Genomic DNA, 25,259 nt, shown 5'->3' on the forward strand with positions numbered 1-25,259 from the left:
TAATTCCAAATGCTGTCCGTCATTTTGTCAGATTAAAAAAACAAGAAAACTACAGGATTTTAATTTTCAATGGCACTGAGTCGAATTGAGTTCTTATAAGTTATAAGGGAATTCAATGTGAGATTTTTATGCATATTCTCAATTTATGCATTATGAATGGGCTGCAAAAGAAAAAAAAACTTTCACGTAACACTAACACTAAAGGAACAATCTAATGCCAGCTGTTAAACTTGAATATGTTCTTGAAACCCAAATAAGCAAACAAGATGTGTGTGGACAAGGTTCTTTACTGATTTTTTGTTACGACAAATAGCACAGCACAGCTTTTAGTTTTAAAATCCTTATTTTGCAGTTAAAAAAAACAATAGCTAAAAAGCGTAAATGTAACATTGTCAATACAATACAAGGTAACATTCTAAAGCATATGGAAACTATATATGTGATTAATGGGGCAATCACACTGGGCACAAGCAAACATTTTTCTGACATTACAACAGACCAGGATATGATGTCAAGCAGGAGGGCTTGTGATTTTAATAAATAATAGAATCACAAATAACAAACAGGCTAATATTATATTCAAAATGTTAAAATATACCACCTACACCTGCAGCTTTGAAATATAGATAGAATAGATAGAAGCCTTTATTGTCATTGCACCGAAATACAACAACATTTCAGAATGTATTGTTAGTATTGAGTCAAGACAGGAAGAGATCCATTCTTCCAAAAACAGGAAGAGCTCCATTCTGGCTAAGTGTGTTACGTTTCGGTCTGCTGTTGGTCACACGTCTTCTCGTCAGAAGGATTTGTAGGTTACAGTTCACCAAATTTAACTTTCATTCGCAGCGGAATGGGATATGTATTTGCACGTGCTAGCTTTCCGTTCTCCTGTTTAAGAGCGTTTCACTGCACACAGTTTGTGTGGGGACGGGTTGAGCGTGAACCCCACAGATGGTGTGAGGTCGAGCTCATCTTCAGACATTCCAGGTGGAGGAGTGAAGCGGAAGTTCTGAAGTAGGGAGGTGAAAAACAGGAAGAGCTCCATTCTGGCTAAACTCTCTCCAACACACACTCTGCGTCCTGAAAGTGAAAGTTAAAGATAGAGAGAAAGATGGAAACTATTAAAAATATACAAAAGTAATCTCTGTCGGAAAAAGTCAACTAGTCAATTTAAAGTGCACAGCACCTGCAGAGAACGGCATGAAAGCATCATTTTTTATAAACTGGCCCTGTTTATTTAGGAAGTGTCCTGGGTTGAAGGTATTGGGTGTTTCCCACTCATTTTCATCTCTCAATACAGTTATCAATAGCGGGACGATGCTGGTATCCTGCAATAGATCAGAACACAATAAGTACTCTTGTAAATTATTATTGACAGATGGTATGAACCCATAATCGAGAGAGTTATTCCGACTATGCAGTACATTTTCATGTCCTCACCATACGTACACCGATCAGCCAAAACATTATGACCACCTGCCTAATATGCTGTTGGCCCTTCACGTGCCGCTAAAACAGTGCCGACCCGCCAAGGCATGGACTCTACAAGACCCCTGAAGGTGTCCTGTGGTATCTGGCACCAAGACATAAGCAGCAGATCCTTCAAGTCCTGTAAGTTGCGAGGTGGAGCCGCCATGGATCGGACCTGTTAGTCCAGCACATCCCACAGATGCTCATTCGGATTGAGATCTGGGGAATTTGGAGGCCAGGGCAACACCTTGAACACTTTATCATGTTCCTCAAACCATTCCCGAATAACGTGTGCAGTGTGGCAGGGCGCATTATCCTGATGAAAGAAGCCACTGCCATGGAATACCATTGCCATGAAGGGGTGTACCTGGTCTACAACGATGTTTAGGTTGGTGGCACGTGTTAAATTGACGTCCACATGAATGGCCATACAGAACATTGCCCAGAGCATCACACTCCCTCCACCGGCTTGTTGTCTTCCTACAGTGCATCCTGGTGCCATCACTTCCCCAGATAAATGGCGCACTCGTACAAGGCCGTCCACTTGATGTAAAAGAAACAGGACTTCTCGGACCAGGTGACCTTCTTCCACTGCTCCAAGGTCCAGTTCCAACTCTAGTAAGTGCTTTCAATGGCGGACAGGGGTCATCATGGGCACTCTGATCGGTCTGCGGTTACGCAGCCCCATACGCAGCAGGGTGCTGCACATGCACTGTGTGTTGTGACACATTCCTCCCATAACCATTTTTTTTAATTCACCCAATTTGGAATGCCCAATTCTCAGTGCGCTATTAAGTCCTCGTTGTCGCGTAGTGACTCGCCTCAATCCGGGTGGCGGAGGATGAATCCCAGTTGCCCAGAGACCGTCAACCCGCGCATCTTATCACGTGGCTTGCTGAGCGTGTTGCCACGGAGACATAACGCATGTGGAGGCTTCACGCCATCCACCGCGGCATCCGCGCTCAACTCACCACGTGCCCCACCAAGAACTAACCACATTATAGTGACCCCATGTGACTCTACCCTCCCTAGCAACCGGGCCAATTTGGTTGCTTAGGAGGCCTGGCCGGAGTCACTCAGCACACCCTGGGATTCGAACTAGCGTACTAGCAAACTCCAGGGGTGGTAGCCAGCATCTTTTACCACTGAGCTACCCAGGCCCCCTATTCCCTTAACCATTATTACAATTTTCTGTGACTTGTGCAGCAGTAGACCTTTTGTTGGTTCGGACCAGACATTATAGCATTAGTTGCCCACGCGATGCGCCTTGGGCGACCAACAACCTGTCGCTGGTTTGTGGTTTGTCCCTTCTCGGACCACTGTCCACTGGTACTCACTACTGCTGACCGTGAGCACCCCACAAGCCTTCTGTTTCAGAGATGCTCTGACCCAGTCATCTGGCCATAACAATTTGGCCCTTGTCAAAGTCTCTCAGGTTTTTACTCCTGCCCATTTCTCCTGCATTCAACACGTTGACAACGAGACCTGATTGTTTGCTTACCATCTAATCTACCCAGACCTTGACATGTGACCTTGTTAGGAGATGATCAACGTTATTTGCTTCACCTGTGAGTGATCATAATGTTTTGGCTCATCAGTGTATATACAGTATATACAGTATATATACTGTATATAGAAGGGTGCAAAGGTCTGAGAGAGGAATTCACTAAAATTGAATTGTGCCCATTAAAGCAATGTTTATTTGCATGCATTGTTTGCACTAGTTTAGCGCCATATTAACTAAAGAAATTATGCAGATCAGGGAACGCCACAAACACTCCAAAATCTGTGCTTACTGCTAAATGCAACTTGAACAGGGCTATTCCTGATTTTGTGGGTCAGCTCTGAGTGCTATATAGCAGAAGATGCAGCGGACTACCATGATCTGGACTTTCCAGCATCACTACTATGATCCAGACACCTGAATAATCTCTTTAACATGCAGAAAGTGCACTTGGCTACACCGCACATTTGAATATATGGCAGGTTATACAGGTAATGTTCTTTAACATCATTTGATCATGTTTAGATTAATTATAACCGCCATGATCAATAACCCTTTCAATTGTTCCAAATTGAAAAAAACATTTTTAAATGTTGGTAACCAGTTAATAACATTATTATTTCATTTCAATATTTATTTATTTTGTTATTATTTATTTTTTTATGAAACCAAAGACAAAAGTGTACAGTTTCTGAATTACACCACTTCATGTTGCCTGAAAAATTAGGCATCTTTCTTTTTAATAGAACATTCTATGCATATGCTTTAATTCTGAAGGAAGCCACTGTATCATATTCATTTACCTAATTGGACTTTATGGATGTAGCCTTCCGTGACATTGCAGACACTTTTGACAACTTCTGTATAAAGTCTATTTATTAAATATGTTAATGACACTGTTCTTACATTGTTAATTACAGAAGTTATTTACCAGCTTTTATAATTCTTGTCCGAAGACGCTACTTCTAAAGACTCCGGAATACTTTGTTTTTTTGTGTTCCGGGTCATCTTGCATACAGTTGAGTGCTCAACCTTGCTCAGAATGAACAAAAATGAAAAACATTTGGTTTTTAATTTTAAAAATCTCTCTTAAATAAAATTCAGTTCCTCAGGCGTAAAGGTTATTTGCGCTGGGCAAACAGCACAGAGTTTTGTGAATAAAGCATGATCTAAAATTAGCCTGATTTAAATAGAAAGGATGTGTTTTTGCACAGAAAGTACTGTCAATGACGTTAAATACTCAAAATTACAGTTATGACATGAGCTGAGAAATAAATACTTTACGTCAGATTTTGTATTAGTTCTTGGTACTTCAACAAAAATGACCCGAAAATGTTATGCCCAAAAATCTTGCTTTAGCCTGACCTTCTTGATGAGGTATCCATTCAGGTGAACATCACAACTGGTCTTACGGGGCACACTTATGGGTAATATGCTGGCCAGTCTCTGGGTTTCATGAATCACAGCATCTGTGTAAGGCAAGTTCTTCCTGTCCTCCACCACTGGCTGACGTCCACCAATCACTCTGTCAATCTCCTCTTGGACCTTGTCTTTTGCAAATACAAGTATGGCATTATTAAATTCTTAATTCTGATTGGCTGACACACATTCCAAAGGTGTTGATTAACTTTCTCTAATTGCATGGCTATGAAGTAGTTCCATGTTTGAAGACTCCATTTAAGTTTCATACCACTCCACTTTGTTCTTTATAAATTATTATCAAGGTTTAAATTATCGAAACAGTGGCGTAATGAACCGGTTCTACAATCAAGAGCTTTGTAGAGACAAAACCTGAAAAATGTCTTGAGATATACATATTTACATGTGGTAACCGTGGTACTGTATAAGCAGAATAATTGACTCCGGACCAGCATTTACGGTGACAATATTCACAGTTTAGCACGCCCCTGAGTGCCTTAAAAAAGACTTTTGTTTTGCTAAAAGATAGTCTTTGACATATACAAGTCTAAAGTTAATAGTTGGCCTCTATGTCAGTAAAATAAACAATAGCTCGTGAACAGGTGTTTTACATCATATCTGTTACTGTTTCATGATTTTGGCATTGCTGGAATACTGTATTGATCAATTAGCATCTTAGACCGGAACTGTTTTTTAACAGTTCATCAGTTATTCCTTACTTATTTCTGAGAACAAAAATATCTCTACACTGAAATACAGAACACATTCTTGTTCTGCTAGAACTCGTGTACTGATGCGTTTCTCTAACATTCATTCCCAAAGTATGTGTTTGTGCTTATATGCATGCAATACCTTGTATTTCAGGATATTTGGCCATTAGCAGAAGACTCCAGCATAGTGTTGTAGTTGTAGTATCGGTACCGGCAGCAAACAGGTTATTAATTGAATAAAATAGATTCTTTGTATGGAAAGGAGTCTCTTTTTCAGCAGATTCCTGCAAAGATCGTGATAGTGACATCTAGAGTAAATGTCATAATGGGAAACAATTGCTCCTCAGACAGAAACTATTTAGCCTGAGACAGAGCACTTGTATTAAAATGAATGGGAGAAATTGTTGGCTGCTGAGTGGACAGACTTGTCTTGAAAGGGACTTTGCTACAGATCAATTTGCATACTAGAGCATTAAAATGCTTATTACATGGGTCTCTGGAAGACTCAGTTCTGACTGGTCAATGGCGCCATGTAGAAGTCTAATATTTCGGAATAACAACCTTACATCCATGGATAAAGACATATCAGACCGCTCATCCGAGTAATCTTTCCTACTTCTCAGATCACTGTGCAATCTCTACAAGTAAGTGAATAAAATAATGTCAATTTAAATCAATGTTTCATGTACATTTATTTATTTGGCAATTAGTCTTGTAATAAGCTGGATAATGAGCAGTCAGATGGTCATAAACACCAACAGAACTACGACGCAAACCGGAGGTGGAATTACTGTTCAGTGATTTCTTTCTTCTCAAATAGTTAAATAATTTCAATGCAAGTCAATATTTTATGTCTATTTATTTATTTATTTGGTTAGTAGCCGTGTAAGATAATGCACAGTCAACCAGTTGTTATCACAAGCCTCTCCGCTGACTGTACATTATCCCTCGCTTATTAAAGTTACTTTCATTATGGTTATATACAGTAACTACTAATTACTATGAATATACAAAAAGGTACAATTCATTTCAACAGACCAAAGTGATGCCAACAGTGAATTTAAAGGAATGTTCCAGGTTAAAAGCTAGATCAAAAGCATCTTCGGCATTCTGTCAATTACCACAGTATGCTTCAGATACTTTTTTCAGATACCTTTTTTCGTTTACATATATTTTTCTGAAGCACTGGCATGAATTATTCTGGGACATTAGACACATGGGATATTATACTGGTTGTGTTCCTGGAGTGTGGCATGTCTGCCTTGCACTTTTTACACACTGTTTTTGATTTATCCAGATATTGACCAACTCCATCAGCCCAGAATCTGAAATGACTCCAAACTTCGCTTCTTATGCCCTTTCCTAGACCGAGTGCGAGATGACCCGGAATGCAGAAAAACTGAGTATGCCTTCGCCTTCAGCTGTATTGTGTATGTAGAGTACCTTGTCTTTTTGCTGTCGAACAAGGAATGAATCTGCAAATCCTCTGGGATCCTGAGGGTCCAAAGTCTTTAGCAGACCATTTATGAGTTCCTCACTTTCTTTAAAGTTATTCTTGAGGTTGTTCATAATCTGTTTTTGATTCTTCACAAAAGGACAAAGCCAAGGAAACATGTTGTAGAGCTAAATAATCAAAATGAAAAAGAACCATAATGTGCCATCAGGACAATGTTCAATGTATTCCTGGTGTGGTTTTTTAGTACACATCATTTGAATGCATGCTTGGAGTGTTTTAGCACTGTGGGTGGATTTTTTAGGCAGTCCCTTACATATGCAAGGTAATGAACATAATTTTCAGGCATAATTCTGCAGCTACAACATGCATTGATTGTTTTCAGCAGAATGTTTTATGGTTGTGTATAGTATAGTTTATTATTTAACCTAACTGTGCTAATGGAATCTTCTTCTGGAGATATTAGGAAAGATTTTAGCATTAGCTCAGCATCTTTAGACCTGACAGCTCCTACTTGGGTATGGCTAGGGAGCAAACGAGTGGCAATAAAACATGTCACACAGAACAACAACAAACCAAGGGACAGACCAAGAGGGTGCAAGGGGAACCAAGCAAGGGAGGCAGGGTGGGGGAAACCATGGGTGTGGCTCTGAGGTAGGGAGAAGGTCATATAGGGGGCAGGGATATGCGGCTCCTGGAAGGGAGCAGAGTTTGCCAGCCAGGGAGGATGCTCTAGGAAGGGGATTGGGTCAGGCAGCCTCAGAACGAAGATGAGGTCGGGCAACACCTCAGTGAGGCCTGGCAAGGCAGACAGACGAGAGAGGCCTGGCAGGGCAGACAGGGGTGTGAGGCCTGGCAGGGCAGTCAGTGGCGGCCACAGAGAAGGGAGAAATTCGACATCAGCTGCAGAGGAGACAGATTAGTCAGCTGCGAATGCTGGGAAGAAGGATGGGTCAGCAACAGCCACTCTGGAAAGGAAAGGGTCGACCTCAGGTTATGGAAAGGCCTTCATGGTGATTGTAGCTGCAAGGGTGGGCGCCACCATGGGAGCTGCAGCGAGGGCGGGTGCCTCCATCGGAGCTGCAGCAGCAATGCTGTGTGCCTCCAGGGGTCCTGTATCAATGAGGGCAAGCACCTCCAAGGGTCATGCAGCGATGAAGGCAGGTGCCTCCAGAGGTCCTGCAGCAGTGGTGGTGGGCACATCCAGGGGTCTTGAAGTGGCGAAGGCAAGTGCGGGCACCTTTAGGGGGGCTGCAGTGAGGTCGGGCACCTCCAGGGTTCCTGCATTAGTGAAGGTGGTTGCCTCCCTGCAATGGCAAAGGTGGGGGCCTCCCTGGGTCCTGCAGTGGTGAGGGCGGGCGCCACCACGGGTTCTGCAGTGGCGAAGGCAGGCATCTCCAAGGGGGCTGCAGCGGCAAGGGCAGGGGTCTGCAGGGGTTCTGCAGCGGCAGGATATCTGCAGCAACCTCCTTCACCTCACTACAATCAACTCTGGAGAATATTTCCAAGAACTCATGGGCAAACTCCTCAATTGATCTCTCTACCTGCTGAAGAGAGAGGAGTCTCTCCATGATGGAAATGCTTTGGGGAGTTGCAATCCTCTGAATAGGAGCTTCCCTCAAAAACATTCTCATGCCTGCCAGTCCAGACAGGCTTGTTCGTAATGTCAGGAATGGGGAAAAGGCATGGGATGAATAAATAAATGTAATTTATATATTAAAATAAAAACACAACTGAGCAGCAAAAGATAAAACAATCTAACAGGAAAACCAACAGACAGACAAGACTAGAGTGCTGAACACTAAGGAAAAACCACAAGACAAACCAGCAACAAACAGAGAAACAAGGCAGGAATATAAGAAAGGAAATAAGGAACAGGTGAAACATACACAATCAAGTGCTAACAAGGGGGTGTGGCCAGGGAGCAAACAAAAAATGCAAAAACAACAGGACTGTCAGGGTAGAAACCTTTTGGCAGATTTCTTCAGCAGAATGTTTGTGAATCTGATTTTTTTAAGAAGTAAGGCTCACAAAGGGAGTGAGCTGGAGACAAGGAGAGTCGCAATTTTATGAGCCTCGTTTGGGCAGAGGATGATGAGGCACACCTGATGTGAATGGAACCTCATCAATGCTGCTATAAAAATGCAGAGCGTGCCTCTCTTCAGGGTGCGTTCCGGCTTCTATCTCCTTGTGTGCACACACTGGCACCTGTGCATGTCCAGGAGCAGAGCGGGGAGGGTAACAGCCAAATTAGATGCGCATGATGAAGATGGGCATGGATGCCGGGCCGCCTTCCCATCACACTTGCCGCAGCAAGACAAGCCACCACAGAAGCCGCCACCCCTCGTGCCGTGGATAACGGAGGGAAGCGTGTGCAGCTGTCAGACCCCGCCCACGTCCTGGAACATTCCTGGCGACACTCCCCCTTCCTACACAACGCACCATCTCACTGCAAGAATGCCAGATTCCCCTTTATTTTGGACACTTTTCCCCTTGGAAACTATTTATTCTCCTTTTTGGACATTTTGTGTTTATTATTATTTCAAATAAATGTCTCTCCGAGGCTTGACACCACACCAACTTTATCTGTCTCTTGCTCGCCCCACTACAGATCAGTATACCTTTTCTGACACGAAACACTTTTGGAAAGTTGCCATGTCCTGAGGTGGGACATGCCATACTCCATCTAAATTGTTTTGAACTACATTTTCTAATTTTTGTATAATTAATATGCATACAGCTTTTAATTGATATTCAACATGGAATACTACTTGTAATTTTATAAATTATTTTGTTCCACTACAAGACCATTTAAAATGAACTAGTGAAGTTTAAAATATGTTTAAAAATGGAGACAATCTTAAAAGAAATGGTAAGTCTCGGTAAGTCTATTTTACTGCATTTGCATTCTAAAGAACAACATGGCAAGATGTCTTAGAATTTATGGGCAAACCCAGAATGGTAGGGTGTACTGATTCAAACACTTGTCATTAGCCTTTTTGTTCATCATTTTTTATCATCTTTTTTACTCAATTGTGGTTAGTAAATCTTTGGTTGTCGTATTAGTATTATGTTAGTAAATATGAAAATAGCAAATTTTGTTTTTTATTTGTACAGAGGACATTTAAGGAATTGCCCCCCTACAAACACACCCGCCCCCAAATCATGTTCCACCTGAAAATGATCTGATGCACTTTCATTGCCTAGCATATGTAAGGGAGCATTAAAATGGTCTAGAAACTACACTGGGACAAAATCTCAAATCGAAAGTTACCGTAAATACAAAACTAATTATTTACAATAAAAAATCTTGGATAACTGTAATGATTTACTTCTTGAATATCTAAAAAAAAAAAAAAAAAAATTAAATGGGCAAATAACTAGCAATGTACATATTAATAATTTGAGGACGTATAAAAGGAATTGCTCTGTACCTGGACTGAAGCTGAACCAACCATTTTCATGTTTTCGTATGATCGTTGGACCATTCCATGTAACCAGGGGTTGCTGTACTCAAATCTGTTACCATAGACAATCGATAAGATTATGTTTGAAATAGCAAGGCTCACAGGCAGACTTGTATCAAACGGTTTTCCTGCAGAGGGGTGATTCTATGTTAGTACTTAATTCAGTTTCAGTCAAATCACAATTCTTGTCCTTGTAGTTTGCAGTCCTACCTTCAAACTTCTCAAATTCCTCTCTTAAATACTTTGATTCTTCAATTATTTTCTCTTCACTTCCTTTCTTCCCCATTCCAAAGTCTCGCAGATTTGAGAGAGCAAAGCGTCTCATTTGTCTCCAGTTTTCACCATTGGAAAATAAAATCCCTATAAGGAATCATTTAATCATAAGTCAAAGTGGATATCTGACTGGACTCCTACCAGACTGAAATGATGATTTGGGAATTTTGAACTATGTAATCTTTGTGCCACCTGGTCCTGAAGAAATTCACTGAGACTAACCCTTACGAAAAAAGTGCCATAAATGTATGGTGGTACAGTTATCAGATGGTGTGGTACAGTGCCTATGAAAAGTATTTACCACCTTAACAGATAAATATTCTTTATGGCAAAATGATTTGTTCAAAGATTATTCACAATTTGTTATTATACAAAAAATAACCTTCTAAGTAAGTATTCACCCCCTTCAATCAATATTTAGTTGTAGATGCACCTTTGTCAGCAATTTAAGCCTTGAGTCTGAGGATACGTCTCTATCAGCTTTGCACATTTGACTACCACAATTTTTCCCTGTTCGTCTTTGGAGAATGGATACACTACCCATAAATCCTTAATTGGATTGAGATCTGGACTTGGCCACTCTAGATACTGACTGTTGATAAGCCATTGCTTAGCTTTAACTTCATAATTGGGGTCATTGTCTCTCTGGAAAACAAAACTCCTTCCAAGTCGCAGATATCTTGCAGACTCAATCAAGTTTTCCAACAGGATTTCCTTGTATTCTGCTGTGTTCATTTTAACCTCTACCCTTACAAGCCCCCCAGGGTCAGCTGGAAAAACCATGGTGCATTTCTGATATGCAGTGTTTGTACTATAGCTCATACTATAGGCCGTCACAGTTGTTACATTATCGGCTGATTGCTAATATTTTAAAATCATTATTATGGTGCCCACCTTGAAACTAGGAAGCAATCACGTTTCATATTGTAACAATGGTTCATGTAACAAAATATAGTATTACCATGGTACCATGTCCAAAAAACCCCCCCAAAAAAACATGGTAATGCCATGGCACTTTTAACCCTTTAAGCTCGGATGGGCCCATGGGTCTTGCTTGGTGTCATGCTCCGTGTCATCTGGGAGAGGTTGGCTGTTAAGTGCAACTTTGTTGCTGCTGTGTTTCTGCATCACAAATCCACCGATTTGCGTGGTAATGTCGGCGTAAATAAAACAACATTTTTGATGTACTGTAGCGCTGGGACATGACACCGTTATTTTGCAAATTCGACAAACTGTAACACTACAGTCTGCTTGCCATTTGCCATCGTTCTTCTCATCTATGTACTGTAGATATATTGCTCTGTTTTCCTGTGAGCGTTCAGTGCCCCCTCACCATGGAGGAGATTGTTTCGCAGCTCTCAGTGTTGCACTGCTTTGTTTTAATTACACTATAATGTGTTTGTTTATGTATCGTACGATACATATGGTATTGTATAGTGAGCGTCGTATTGTACGATACAATATTTTTTTTACACCCCTAAAAAAATTATAATATGTATATATATTGCTTTATTGCAGTTGCATTGTCAGGATTAACAGCATTAATGAGTTAGGGCAGCAGGAGCTCAGGAGACAGAGCTGTTAAAATTCAGCTCCTCCTGTGTGTTGAAGAGCACTTGAGCAGGAACCTGCTCCTGATGGGACTCTGCTGTAGAGGTACATTTGAGGCAGTGAGCGTAAACTGCTCTCAGTTCAGTTCAAAGGTGCTAAATATATATGTACAGTAGAATATCTGATTTGTGCATTGGTCTAAAGGCAAGGACATGATGATATTACAGTATGATCCTCATACTACCTCTATACTAAAGCATAAGGTTCATTGAGCCTTTAAGAAATCACATTCAAGGATTATAGCTTTCAGATGTGATTTAAAATCTGTTTTGAGTCAAACTGAATTTATCAATGGGAAAGCTTCAAACACTATTCAATCACTTATTTATAGGCATATAGTGTGTTGTTAAGTGATGACTTCATGCAGCCTTCTGGGCTGCTCCTCCATACACGCTCTGATTAGACTGCTCAACTACCGATCTGCATTTACACTTACTGTAGGGGGTAGAAATATGCCTTTATCTGACTGAAGTACTATATAGTACAACTAACATGGTTAGATTATGTTATAACTAACATACAAATAGCATGTACTACAACTATTGCGAATTATAGTCCATATCAGAAATGTGCTGTTAAAGTGAGCACATCGAAGTAAGCTTGCACACCAATACATACTGTAACGCCATCAGGTACCCAGCATGCATTGCACCGGGTTAAGGACTGACTAAGTTTAGACTGAATAACTCAGCCATTCTGCAAAATTGTTCATAACGGGTTTATAATTGACTGTACTATCAGAATTGAATATTTTTGAATTGAACTGAAAGATTTCCTGTTTCACAGTCTTTGTCTTTAACATCTTCAGATAATTATTTTATAAACACATAATTCTTACCAAATCCCTGATTGAAATCATGGAATATGGGGGTAATATCTCGGTCTCCAAATTCCTCTGAAAGGTTCACAAGTGCCTGCTTGACGGTCTTATATCCGGCCAACACTACAACTTTTTTGGGGCCGAAGTGCACAGTGAAAACTGATCCATATTGTTTTGAGAGCTGTAATGCAGAAAAGATCAGGAAATGTCATTAACAGCTATTTTAAATAAATCTGAGAGAATTGAGAGAAATGAAAACAAGCTTTAAAGTGTTTCTGCTCAATTCTCTTTTTAAATTGATGTTAGATTCGATATATTTTGTCTATACCATGATCAAATCTCAGTCTAAGTTACCATAAAAACTTGGAACACTTTTAGCTGTGGGCGTATTCTGCCACAATACTCTGCTATTTATATAAGCATGCTGTTGAGAACATAACGTTAGGCTTTTCTATATGTTTACTGGTAGAAAGTAACACAGTAGGTCAAATAATCCTCTAATGATGAATTTTTGCATGCATACTCACATCGCAGAGGCTCACATAGGTTTTCTTGAGGTCAAGCATGAGTAGGTTCCCCAGCAGTGGCAGTGGTTTGGGTCCAGGAGGTTCTTTTCCCTCATCCTGAGAGCTGGACCCAGACAGTAGTAGATAAACAACCACAAAGAGCAGCAAAATACCAAGTAAAATACCTGTGCTGAAACCCTGCAAGAGAATCACTTCCATAAAAGCCATAGTCAGAGAGATCTAGCATACACGTTTTCAGGTAAAACCCCAGTAAAGGTCTGATTTGAGTCACAATTTATTTGCTCTTGTGCTCTTTGTAACTCAGTCGCAGGAGTGGCTATGATTTGGAACAGCAGGTGGTCTGCTCAAATACATGGAAATCTGGGCTCAGCTCCAGGAAAAAAAATTCTCACATTTTTCTCAGCAGAAAAACAAAACAACCCTAAAATGACACATATTGTTACCTTAATTAATTTATACCAATGTATCCTGGCTCTATTGATGCACAGAGCAGTTCTGCCAATCTAGAATTAGAATCTTTGTTCTGCAAGAGTAAAGGCCACACATTAGCAGTTATTTTTCTTATACTTTTTTTATTATTATTATTACTCTTCACCTTTTTTATGTTTATTGTTTACATATAAGCCCTATTAAAATCAGTAATCTGTTATACAGTATACAAAAATAAAACAAGAAAGTACTTTAGTGCTTCATCAAGAACTGTGTTGGAACCGCAGGGGCGGAGGGGCTACCAGACGCCAAAACACGGAGGGGCGTTCCATACGCCAGGGGTTGGAGAACTTGCTCCGGTCCGCCCGGGGAGGGATAAGTGCAGCGGGATGCAGCAGTTCGAGAGAGAGAGAAATGCACGGCAGCTTCCGTGTGTGTGTTTGTGATGTGTGTCTTTTTGTTTCATTCAATATTATTTTGACCGTTCAGCTGGTTCCCGCCTCCTCCTTTCCCATTTTAACCTTGTTACAGTATTGTATAACTCAAAGCTTTAAGACCAAAACAAGACTGGTTAGAGTGGAACAGAATTGGGTTAACATTACGATATTGCTGTCCAAACATTCCTTGTAGTCATTCACAGTCTGTTCACTGACTGTCTGATGCATATATCAAACAAAACTGAAAAGCACTTGTAAAAATTGGAAGTGCCAATTAGTTTTCTTTTGAGGAAGAACCAATCACTGGCTGTTGCCAAAGTCTGCAAGGTTAGTGGCATCAAATCTTTTCTTATATCCAGAATTTTGTTTGAAGCACTTAGTAGCAAATAAACTAGATACTAGAAAACTAGAGACAGCAGTTCTGCATGACTATGTGTCTTATTACGAATAGCTGATAATGCTGTGTAATTCAGTGTAATTCTTCTAAGGATGGATGTTACTGTCATGCATCAGAACCGTTTGATTGCACACAGCTTGTGTGGGGACGGATTCAATGTGATTCCAACTATTCCTTTGAGATCCAGTTCATCTCCAGACACTCCAGGTGGAGGAGTGAAGCGGAAGTGCTGAAGGAGGGAGGTGAAGAACAGGAAGAGCTCCATTCTGGCCAAGCTCTCCCCCACACAAACTCTGCGGCCTGAAAGAGAGACCGTACATATGTTTTTTCTATTCAAATGATAATTTCTTCATAACGTGTGTAGTGTTTAGATTTGACTGTACCTGCAGAAAAGGGCATGAAAGCATCTTTCTTAACAAACTGGCCTTTTTCATCAAGGAAGTGTTCTGGGTAAAAACTGTGGGGTTTCTCCCATTCACTTTCATCCTTTAATACAGACGTCAGCAGAGGAAACACAGAGGTACCCTTAAAACATAGAAAAAAGCCCAAATTAAAATGAATGTGTATTTCGTCCTTCAACTACAGTCCAAGTTTTTATTCTTTTTGACTGACCTTCTTGATGAAGTATCCATTGAAGTGAACATCACAGCTGGTCGTATGGGGTAGACTCATTGGTGCTATGTTGGCCAGTCTCTGGGTTTCATGGATCACAGCGTCTGTATATGGTAATTTCTTCCTGTCATCCACAACTGGTTGACGTCCACTGATCACTCTGTCAATCTCCTCCTGAACCCGATCTGCACACAAATACAGCACATCAGTACTCCAGTGAATTCAGCTGAAGAAAACATCCACAAAAACATTAAAGCATGGAGACAAACTCTAAACAGTACTGTGTTTTTACCCTGTATATGAGGGTATTTGGCCATAATCATCAGACCCCAGCGCAGAGTTGTTCCTGTGGTGTCAGTACCAGCAACAAAGAGATTCACCACCGTCATTATAAGATTCTCCTGATGGAAGTATGAGTCCGTCTTGCCAGATTGCTGACAAATACAAATCCACAAGGTATATATTCATATTTTTTTATCATAATAATAAGAAAAAGAGTTGTCTGAGAACATGCGTTCTACAAAACAATTTTTTTAAACATTGCTCATTTGATAATTTTAATGGAAATTGTGCAACTATACCACTTGGAAATACAGGGGGAAGTAGAAAGTAAAACCTGCTTTTCAACTACACAACCAGTTTTAATACATTTTAAATCTTGGTACTTTTACTTTGGGTTTAGTAGAGCATAAAGAATGTATTTTATTTTTATTTATTTATTTATTTTTTCCTCCCAATTTGGAATGCCCAATTCCCAATGTGCTTTTAAGTCCTCGTGGTGGCGTAGTGATTCGCCTCAATCCGGGTGGCGGAGGACGAATCTCAGTTGCCTCCGTGTCTGAGACAGTCAACCTTATCACGTGGCTTGTTGAGCGCGTTGCCACGGAGACACAGCGCGTGTGGAGGCTTCACGCCATCCACCACGGCAACCACGTTCAACTCACCACGCGACCCACCGAGAATGAACCACATTATAACGATCCCGAGGAGGTTACCCCATGTGACTCTACCCTCCCTAGCAACCAGGCCACTTTGGTTGCTTAGGAGACCTGGCTGGAGTCACTCAGCACACCCTGGTATTCGAACTAGCGAACTAGCGAACTCCAGGAGTGGTAGCCAGTGTCTTTACCACTGAGCTACCCAGGCCCAGGCCCCCTACATATACAGGTGCATCTCAATAAATTAGAATGTCGTAGAAAAGTTCATTTATTTCAGTAATTCAACTCAAATTGTGAAACTCGTGTATTAAATAAATTCAATGCACACAGACTGAAGTAGTTTAAGTCTTTGGTTCTTTTAATTGTGATGATTTTGGCTCACATTTAACAAAAACCCACCAATTCACTATCTCAAAAAATTAGAATACATCATAAGACCAATAAAGAAACCATTTTTAGTGAATTGTTGGCATTCTGGAAAGTATGTTCATTTACTGTATATGTACTCAATACTTGGTAGGGGCTCCTTTTGCTTTAATTACTGCCTCAATTCGGCGTGGCATGGAGGTGATCAGTTTGTGGCACTGCTGAGGTGGTATGGAAGCCCAGGTTTCTTTGACAGTGGCCTTCAGCTCATCTGCATTTTTTGGTCTCTTGTTTCTCATTTTCCTCTTGACAATACCCCATAGATTCTCTATGGGGTTCAGGTCTGGTGAGTTTGCTGGCCAGTCAAGCACACCAACACCATGGTCATTTAACCAACTTTTGATGCTTTTGGCAGTGTGGGCAGGTGCCAAATCCTGCTGGAAAATGAAATCAGCATCTTTAAAAAGCTGGTCAGCAGGAGGAAGCATGAAGTGCTCCAAAATTTCTTGGTAAACGGGTGCAGTGACTTTGGTTTTCAAAAAACACGATGGACCAACACCAGCAGATGACATTGCACCCCAAATCATCACAGACTGTGGAAACTTAACACTGGACTTCAAGCAACTTGGGCTATGAGCTTCTCCACCCTTCCTCCAGACTCTAGGACCTTGGTTTTCAAATGAAATACAAAACTTGCTCTCATCTGAAAAGAGGACTTTGGACCACTGGGCAACAGTCCAGTTGTTCTTCTCCTTAGCCCTGGTAAGACGCCTCTGACGTTGTCTGTGGTTCAGGAGTGGCTTAACAAGAGGAATACGACAACTGTAGCCAAATTTCTTGACACATCTGTGTGTGGTGGCTCTTGATGCCTTGACCCCAGCCTCAGTCCATTCCTTGTGAAGTTCACCCAAATTCTTGAATCGATTTTGCTTGACAATCATAAGGCTGCGGTTCTCTCGGTTGGTTGTGCATCTTTTTCTTCCACACTTTTTCCTTCCACTCAACTTTCTGTTAACATGCTTGGATACAGCACTCTGTGAACAGCCAGCTTCTTTGGCAATGAATGTTTGTGGCTTACCCTCCTTGTGAAGGGTGTCAATGATTGTCTTCTGGACAACTGTCAGATCAGCAGTCTTCCCCATGATTGTGTAGCCTAGTGAACCAAACTGAGAGACCATTTTGAAGGCTCAGGAAACCTTTGCAGGTGTTTTGAGTTGATTAGCTGATTGGCATGTCACCATATTCTAATTTGTTGAGATAGTGAATTGGTGGGTTTTTGTTAAATGTGAGCCAAAATCATCACAATTAAAAGAACCAAAGACTTAAACTACTTCAGTCTGTGTGCATTGAATTTATTTAATACACGAGTTTCACAATTTGAGTTGAATTACTGAAATAAATGAACTTTTCCACGACATTCTAATTTATTGAGATGCACCTGTATATATATATATGTATTAATTCCTCTGTGGTCAGTGCTGAAAGATTCTACAGTTAAAATGGCTTGGCATCGATTTTTGCTGATAACCAATAGTTTAAAAAAGTAACTATCTGTACCGATTAATCGGTAAAAAGGGGTATATTGTCTACCTCTGATACAGTGGTTTTCACAAACCTAATTCCACATTGAAAGCCCACCTTTTTTATTTAACTTTTACATTAATTGTATGCTTTGGTGCTTTTTTATATTAGGTGTCTTTAACGACTGTGTACTAACATTAAAATACATACAATACAATGTATTTATAGACTAATTACATGTTGTTCTGCAAAATTCTCAGGCAGGTTTAAAATTTAGGGGTTAGGATAAGGGTTGGGGTAGGTTTAGGTTTAGGGTTAGGGGTAAGGTTAACAGTGTAACTACAGATGTAATTACATGCAGGTACTTTAAATGGAAGTACAATGCAACAACACGCATGTCCATAATAAGTACATTGTTGCAAATGCTTATGTACATGGTAGTACAAATTGGGTCCTATGCTTTGAATATAATTTGTAATAAAAATGACTGTATTAACCTAGACAAATGCAAAATACAACAAAAAGTGGTCTCAGAACTTTTGACCTCACAGCATGCAAGAAAATACCAACGTTAATGTGATAAATATTTTAAGTTATTCCACACGATATTCAGAGCACTAACATTCTAGCATTGTTGTAAAGGAAAATGAACTCTCTCAGCCGACTTCTCTAACATATATAAAACTGAATATGAGTGTGATGTGGTGGTTTTTAGGGGGGCAGTTTTCAAACAATTGTATGTTTTCTACTTCCCCCTGTATTTCTAGTTGTTCCAGTAAAGAGCATCATCAAATACTGCAACACAATGATTTCCGTACCTCGTCGCTCTGTTTGCGGATGAGAAAGGAGTCGATGAACCCTCTGTGGTCCTGTGGATTCAGAGTCTCCAGTAACCCGCTGATCAACTCTGTTATCTGTGCTCTATTTTTCAGTAAATTTCTTACGATAATCCGTTTGCTGTTCAGGAACGGGCCCAACCATGGAAATATGCTGTAAAGCTACAAAGACACATTTCAAAACAGTAGAAAAAGGTTGAATGTGAGCTTTTATCCACAGATGCATATAACATTTTTGTGTTACGTTAATGACTATTTCCTATTTTTATCACGATTTTATCGCAGAGTGTGAACAGCATGTGTACATAAACAGAGCATGTGTACAGCGCTCAGTGCATGTGTCAAGCATGAAGAAGTGTAATCGAGCTTCAAATCATGATCGCGCCGATGTCAAGATTTATAGTGAAAAAGGCGTTACATTTTAGTCCGTTTCTCGGCAAAAACCGATCATATCACGTCAAAAGACATGGCTTAAACCATCTGAATGGTATGGATTACCTTTATGCAATGTTGGACCCCACTGACTTGCATTGTATGGACAAAAACACTTAATCTCTTTATCATAATATCTTCGTTTGTGTTCCGCAGAAGGAAGACTATTCCTTAAAATTCCCTTTTCAACTTGTCATCCCTGTTACCTTTCTGAAGGCATTATTTTATTCTGACATATATTTATTAATTTGCACAATGTAGTTCATTTAACAAATACATTCTTTGTCTGACAGATGTTTTAAAAATCTTACAGAAATGTTCTTCCAAAGTCACTTTTTCAAAATGGAAAAGGCCCCCGTTTCATACAATGACCCTTTTGAAAAGAGGCACGTTGGCAAATATTTGTTTTTTACACTCCAGTGTTTCCTCTACAACTGTACTTTATTGGCGGGCCACCAGGCCAACAAAAGCCTCCGCCAGGCCAAAAAACAAAACAAGAATTTTAATGGCAAAAATAGTGCCAAATATCCATTCATTCGGAAATCAATAATCATTTGCGGTTGGGTAGCCTCTGTGCAGCTCAGTTGTAAAACTTGAGTCAACCTCTGTATCTTTACCAAGGAAACTCGTCACGTGAGGCGAGTACCACTGCTATCAGAGTCTCTTTTAATTACTGCAGAGCCAGACCACGAGTGTATGGGATGCAGGTTAGCTAACCGTGAGCTTGGCGGCGCCTAAAAAGAGAAAAAGCTCTCATGTGGAGGACAGACAATGAAATATATTAACATTTTTCTCCAAAACTGCGGAGACAAGCAAAAGTACAGATGGAGAAGAAGGGGGTGAAATGAGACGGGCAGGTGAGAGAGAAGTAAGAGGGGCAGGTGATGGGGTAGCTTGAGGAATGTTAGCTCAAGCATAAACGTTGTTGACGCTGGTGCAACTGAAACTGAAACAGTCTAAAAAAATAACGGCAAACATCGCAAATTTGGCTGGGACCCTGAGTGGTTCAAGAACCCCAAGTATAGCCCGTGCTTGTACCAGACTACCCATGGTAAGTTCCAATTTGTTGATCTTGCATCATTTTAAAACAAATGGAAATGTGTTTAGCATACATTTTTGTTCTAATTGAGTTTTTTTTCTTTTTTCTTTTTTTTTGGTAGATAAAAATTATGAAAATAAGAGAAATAGATTGTCTTTCTTAACTGATATAATCAAAATTTGATGTAGGAATGTTCTGTCGCATATGCCATCAGCACAATACCATCAGCCAGTTAAAAGAGGACCCTCTCAAAGGGTTTATCTATACTTAAATGTAAGAATTTACTAAATAAAGACAGATCTTCACTTTTGGTAGGTAAAAACAGACATCAGGAACAAGGAGAGCACCTGGGTGCCTGCATGAAGATTTCAATAAATAGGCCTCCTGTGGCAAAATTTCCATATCATGATGCCATAGTGAAATTTTTCTCCAAGCCAAGGAAGATAAAGTGCAGCAATGAATCATGCACACTGTGTTCCTTGTGATTACTTTAAGTCTTTAATATACTGAGCAAACAAAAATCTGAACACAAATATAAACTGCAGACCTGCTGCGCCATCTGACTGAAGCCGACCACGCCAATGTGCCATCCCACGCAACTCATCTTTTTAGGGTTTTTTTCAGTGCGTATCACTGGGCCTGAAATAAATTCTAGGGGAAACACTGCACTCACTGAGCACTTTATTAGGAACACTATGGTCCTAATAAAGTGCCAGTTGTGGTCATCTGCTGTTGTTGCCCATCCGCCTCAAGGTTCGACATGTTGTGCATTCTGAGATGCTATTCTGCTCACTACAATTGTACAGAGTGGTTATTTGAGTTACCGTAGCCTTTCTGTCAGATCGAACCAGTCTGGCCATTCTCCGTTGACATCTCTCATCAACAAGGCGTTTCTGTCCGCAGATGCTTTTGTTTTTGGTGCCATTCTGAGTAAATTCTAGAGACTGTTGTGTGTGAAAATCCCAGGAGATCAGCAGTCACAGAAATACTCAAAGCAGCCTGTCTGGGACCAACAATCATGCCATGGTCTAAATCACTGGGATCAAATTTTTTCCCCATTCTGATGGTTGATGTGAACATTAACTGAAGCTCCTGACCCGTATATGAATGATTTTATGCACTGCACTGCTGCCACATGATTGGCTGATTAGATAATCACATGAATAAGTAGGTGTACATGTCTTCCTATTTAAGTGCTCGTGAGTGTAAATCTTGCATACCGTCATTGAAGCCGATCCACCAACACGAACGTTCTCGTTTGCTCTGTCGACCATTTCTTTGAATTGAAAATCTGTGTATTCAAATCTGTTGCCATACACAATAGCTGAGATGATGTTTGATACAGCGTAGTTCACAGGCTGTGTTGTGTCAAAGGGTTTCCCTGTAAAAAGTAAAAGACAAATCAACTGTATCTCTCAAAGTGTGAGCATAATTGCAGATGTCCAGGTGTATGCTGCAGGTGGTACCTTCAAACTTCTCAAACTCTTCTTTCAGGTACTGAATTTCCTCTATGATTTTCTCTTCACTTCCTCTCTTACCCATCCCAAAGTCTCGCAGGTTAGTGAGAGCGAAGCGTCTCATCTCTTTCCAGTTCTCACCATTGGAAAAGATGATCCCTGATCAAAACAGAACCATGTGATCATGACTCTGGACTACACCTCAGCAGAAAAGCACTGATGTACTGTAATGATTAACTAATAAGTTATATTTCACACAGACGTTAACCTTTAGACACTTATGGAATTATGCCGTGTCAGTTTGTTATTAAGCTTTTACCAAAGCAAACTCATTGAATCATGACATAAAATACAAGAATATTTGAGAAACTTGATATAAACTTAAATATAGCTTAAACTTAAATATTAAGGTTTCAAGCCTTTCAAGTAGCAGAGAACTCTGCAAGTTAATACATTTTGAATTATCAATGGGGCAAATTTCACAACCTTTTAACAAACTGTAGAGTTTTATGGGCTACAACAATGGAAGTGGAATAACAAGCCGAAAACTAACAAACACAATACGTTGTCTACACAGCATTGATGCTTGGTCCCATAAAACAATCCAAAATACTGATCTACTATTTAAACTTATTATTATGTTGGCTCGAGAAAGCCAACATACTGATATTCTGCTTAAACATTATTATTATTTTTATTATTATTATTATGAGAGCAAATTTTCTAGAGCTTTTAAGCTTCAGCCACCAAAATCGGCACACACCTTCTAGCTGGTCTGACTAGAGTTGCTATATCTCATTAGTCACCAATTAGCGGACCTCACGCTCAATGGCTGCCGCCTATGTAGATACGCTTGGCTATGCTTATTTAGCACACAGTTTTGTTGTTTGGTGATGCGAAGAGTGAAAAGAAATCAATGGAACATACTTATTATCGTGCTTTAGCAGCGGAGACAATGGGAGATTCAGTAGCTGTACTGCCGAAGAAGAAAAAAGGTCTGAAGCAAGAAGATAGAAAGACCAGCAAAGGCATAAAACTTAAGTAAACATCGGTACAGCATACACAAGGTGGAAAGATTTGATGATGGAGAAAAACTGGAGTAGGATGCCGATATTGCTTCTATTTTGTTGGGAATTATTCATTGTTAAGACCACTGTCTTTTTTATGCTCTGCTTCGGTAGCTGTACGGACCTTTAAACAATAATTTACACCTGATTAATTATCCTGAAAAACTTGAATATCCATTGAAATAAAAACGGACCTAAGTGTGGTGCCCCCCTGGATAGTACCAGTGGAATTTACAGAAACTCATACATGTTTGAATCGTATGTTGGTATTGGACAATTTTCAGAGTTTACATATGCAATCGGAAAGCAACGTGTAATTTTCTTTTCTTTGTTATTATAGCTATAGTAAGGAGGGCTCATCTACCTCCACCTCTATGAAATGGCATACATCTTAATTCGTTTAGGAGCTTGGCACAGCGATTGTTGTGGATTTTGTGTAAACCTTGACGTTGGTTTGCTTGGAAACAAAACAAGTTCTTCAAATACAGTGTTCATGGACATGCTAAATTTGATCACCAAAAACAATTCTAATCTTTCCTTTAACATAACATTCTGTATTGCTAGATAATTGAGGTTTATTTCACGCTAAGTAGTTCTCTAATAAAGGTAATAACTGTCTTTAGAAATAACGTGAAACGTAGACAGTCTCCAAAGATTATTGATATGTGGGACAATAATAATCTGTCCTTAACAGTAGAAGTCTGTTCGCTTGATATCTGACGTTTGTCTTTAGGCAAAGCAATTATATTATAGTAGTAATAAATAACTTTAGAAATTACCTCAAACTTCGACATTTTCCAGATGCAAATAATATTCCAGAGCTGATGGGGTCAGGAGAGACGATCATGCTGATCCATGTTGAAAGATGGCAGTACAGCGTCTTTCGGTACTTAAAGTACATGACGAAGAGCAATGCTAATGCTAGCTAGAGAACTACTGAATGCCCCTTTAATTATTGCTGCCAACTTGGACATTTATAATAAGTATTCCACAAAATCTGCATTTCTTATCCACTGTCATTAGTCAGCATGGCTACGAAACAAGTTATTATTGTCCAGACTTTTGTGGAACAGAAATGTAGAAACAGGGCCTCTTGGAACTTTAATTGTATACCCCTGCTATATCTTTTATAACTGATCGGAATTACGGTATTCATCATAGCAAAGCCTAGCTAAGTGCTACCAACATGCTAGCAGTATGTTAAAACATGCTAGCAATGCCTAGCTAAGTGCTAAACATGCTAGCAACATGTTAAAACATGCTAGAAATGTTGTAGCTAAGTGCTAAAACATGTTAGCAACATGCAAAAACATGCTAGCAGTGCCACGCTTATCGCTAAAATATGCTAGCTAAGTGCTAAAACATGCTATTAATTCCTAGCTAAGTGCTAAAACATGCTACCAACATGCTAGCAACATGCTAACAATGCCTAGCTAAGTGTTAAAACATGCTAGCAACATACAAGCAACATGCTAAAACATGCTAGCATTGCCTAGCTAAGTGCTAACACATTCTAACAACATGCAAAAACAAGCAAAAATATGCTAGCTGTGCCTAGCTAAGTGTTAAAATATGCTAGCAACATGTTAAAACATGTTAGCAATGTGCAAAAGCATGCTAGCAGTGCCTAGCTAAGTGATAAAATATGCTAGAAACATGCTAAAACATGCTAGCAATGTCCAGCTAAGTGCGAAAATATGCTAGCAGCAAGCTATCAACATGCTAGCAATTCCTAGCTAAGACCTAAAACATGCTACCAACATGCTTCCAACATGCTGGCAATGCCTAGCTAAATGCTAAAATATGCTAGCAACATTGTATCTATCTATCTGTCTGTCTGTCTATCTATCTGTCTACCTTAAACTTTCAGACTAAGCTTTTTCATACTAAACTCAAAGTTTGTGTCTACAAACTTTACTTCTCTAGTTATCACTTAATACACATAGGTGGTGAATCACAAAATGTTTTGAAATGTAAACAGAGAATGCAGGGTTCTTACCATGTTCATCGTTAAGTATCCTGAAACCAGGTGTAATGTCTCGGTCCCCAAATTCATCTGCATAGTTCACAAGTGCTTCTTTAACTGTTTTGTACCCAGCTAAGATCACAACTTTTTTGGGACCAAAAAACACTTGGAACACATTTCCGTAGGTTTTGGACAGCTGGAGGAAACAGAACAAGACATTTGCAAATGTCAACAAATGTTATTAATATTGTTTATTGTTTGTCAAGTTCTCACCTCACAAAGGGTGTCAAAGGGTCTCTCAAGGTCAAGTGTCAGCAGGTTTCCCAGCAGTGGCAGTGGTTTGGGTCCTGGTGGGTCTTTACCTTCTTTCTGAGGTTTGGAGCCTGATGAAAGCAGATATACAACCAGAAGCAAAAGAAAAGCGCCCAGTAATGTTCCTGTGCTGGGAAACTGCAGAAGTGCCTCAACAACAGCCATCTTACAATATGCATGTTTGTCTGCAGCA

General features: G+C 40.0%; 1 protein-coding gene across 1 annotated transcript; it reads right to left on the reverse strand.

The window, feature by feature from the left end:
• Nucleotides 1–271: 271 nt before the first annotated feature.
• LOC127452024 (cytochrome P450 2K6-like) lies at nt 272–25,259 on the reverse strand. Its single transcript, XM_051717153.1, has 14 exons — nt 25,028–25,259; nt 24,788–24,950; nt 21,731–21,880; nt 21,485–21,645; nt 18,776–18,955; nt 13,258–13,434; nt 12,749–12,911; nt 10,237–10,386; nt 9,994–10,154; nt 6,550–6,729; nt 5,249–5,390; nt 4,343–4,527; nt 1,190–1,331; nt 272–1,083 (listed from the first exon to the last, which is right to left on the reverse strand). The coding sequence occupies exons 1-14, from the start codon at nt 25,229–25,231 to the stop codon at nt 896–898; spliced, it is 2,346 nt and encodes a 781-aa protein (XP_051573113.1). The 5' UTR covers nt 25,232–25,259; the 3' UTR covers nt 272–895.

This window comes from Myxocyprinus asiaticus, chromosome 14, assembly GCF_019703515.2.
Source record: "Myxocyprinus asiaticus isolate MX2 ecotype Aquarium Trade chromosome 14, UBuf_Myxa_2, whole genome shotgun sequence".
NCBI classification, from domain to species: domain Eukaryota; kingdom Metazoa; phylum Chordata; class Actinopteri; order Cypriniformes; family Catostomidae; genus Myxocyprinus; species Myxocyprinus asiaticus.